At 53.1% G+C, this 1,833-nt stretch overlaps 1 protein-coding gene across 1 annotated transcript in view; it reads left to right on the forward strand.

Moving 5' to 3' along the window:
* Window positions 1–1,833, forward strand: part of LOC105504798 (killer cell immunoglobulin-like receptor 3DL2) — a 25,636-nt gene that overhangs the window by 16,065 nt on the left and 7,738 nt on the right. The window contains 1 exon segment of the mRNA XM_011932365.1: window positions 1,205–1,504. Within this exon segment, the coding sequence (XP_011787755.1) occupies window positions 1,205–1,504 (300 nt within the window).

The raw sequence follows: 1,833 nt of genomic DNA on the forward strand, positions 1-1,833 counted from the left end.
GGAGCTCAGGTTGTTGATGCATTGACCTTGAGATGGGGAGACGGCCTGGACTGTCCCACTGGGCTCAGTGTAATCACAAGGCACCAAACAAGAGGAGAAGGAGGAGGAGAGTGGGGATTAGAGCAGCGTCATGGGAGACTCCATCAGCCACTGTGGGCTTTGAAGGTGGAGGAAGGCCATGAGTCACAATGGCAGGTGGCCTCTACGGGCTGGAGAAGTCAAGAGAACTGCTCCGCTGAGTCTCCAGAGGGAACCCAGCCCTGTAGACGCCTTGATTTTAGCCCAGGGAGAACTGGATCCAATTTCTGTCTCCAGAAGTGTAAGGGGTCAGTGTGTTCTCTCCTGCTGCCATGTTTGTGATCATTTTCTGCAGCAGCAACAGGAAACCAACACAGGAATCAGGTCAAGGACGAGTTAGGAAACCAAACAACGATAGCCGGGCCTGGTGGTGGGCACGAGTAATCCAACGACTGGATTCAGTCACTTGAATCTGGGAGGCAGAAGTTGCAGTGAGCCAAGACCACACCGCTACACTCCAGCCTGGGTGAAAAAGTGACACTCTGTCTCAAAAATCAATTAATTAATCAACTTAATAAAAGAAACCAAACAAAGAGAAGGTTGGCAATCCCGAGATCAGGAAGGGCAGGACACTGATGCCACCACCAGGCTCCATCCACATAGGGAGGGGTCGATGCTCCTCGAACCAGCACCAGGAGCCACCCTGTGGAAGCTGAGGCCATGGAGAAGGCACAGGCATGGCAGGAGGGGCTCCCAATCCCCACCAGGAACAGGGAGTGTGGACACTGGTGCCTGCCTTACTGATCAGTTCATACCTCCTGCCAGGGACTCCGGTTTGTCCAAAAGAGATTGAACCAGGCTGCTAAGAGCCTGGACATGCAGCCTGCCGTGGTTCCTCTTCCACCCCCACATAGACAGGAGGACAGAGATGAGTGGGAAACAGATACAACAGCCTAAGAGATGAGGCTGAGCCCAGTGGGAAGGGAGTCTGAGGCTACAAGAGACAGACGGACAGAGCAGAGGGAGAGAGAGAGATGGAGGGACCTGCACCAGGGGATAAAAGACAGGGAGACACAGAGATGGAGGAGAGAGACAGACACCAGGAGGGGAACCCTCACTCATTCCAGGTGCCATGGATATGATGACAAAGGGAGACGCCTTCTAAACACACAACCTCTCTTTCTAGGAGTCCACAAAAAACCTTCCCTCCTGGCCCTCCCAGGTCCCCTGGTGAAATCAGGAGAGACGGTCATCCTACAATGTTCGTCAGATATCGTGTTTGGGCACTTCTTTCTGCACAGTGAGGTGACTTTTGAGGAGCCCTTGCACCTTGTTGGAGAGCTCCATGGTGGGGGTTCCCAGGTCAACTATTCCATCAATCTCACAAAGTCTGCCCCTGCAGAGACCTACAGATGCTATGGTTCTGTCACTCAATCCCCTTATGTGTTGTCAGCTCCCAGTGACCCCTTGGACATCGTGATCACAGGTGAGAGTGTCCGGATATTCTTCTCATTGTCACTGGGACACACAGTGAATGATCCGGGACTTGGAAGCCCCAGGTGGTCATGAGGAAGATGAGTGTGGGATTCTTACGGAGAGAGACTCACTTGGGGAAGTCTGTACCAACAGAGACAGAGAAACAGGAGATACAAGTACAGACCAGGTGTCATAACAGAGGACAGACACAGGGGCCATACAGGGAGATAGAAAAGATAGAAAGAGGCCGTGCGGTGGCTCAAGCCTGTAATCCCAGCACTTTGGGAGGCCGAGACGGGCGGATCACGAGGTCAGGAGATCGAGACCATCCTGGCTAAC

This window comes from Colobus angolensis, unplaced genomic scaffold, assembly GCF_000951035.1.
Source record: "Colobus angolensis palliatus isolate OR3802 unplaced genomic scaffold, Cang.pa_1.0 Scaffold951, whole genome shotgun sequence".
Taxonomy (NCBI): Eukaryota; Metazoa; Chordata; class Mammalia; order Primates; family Cercopithecidae; genus Colobus; species Colobus angolensis.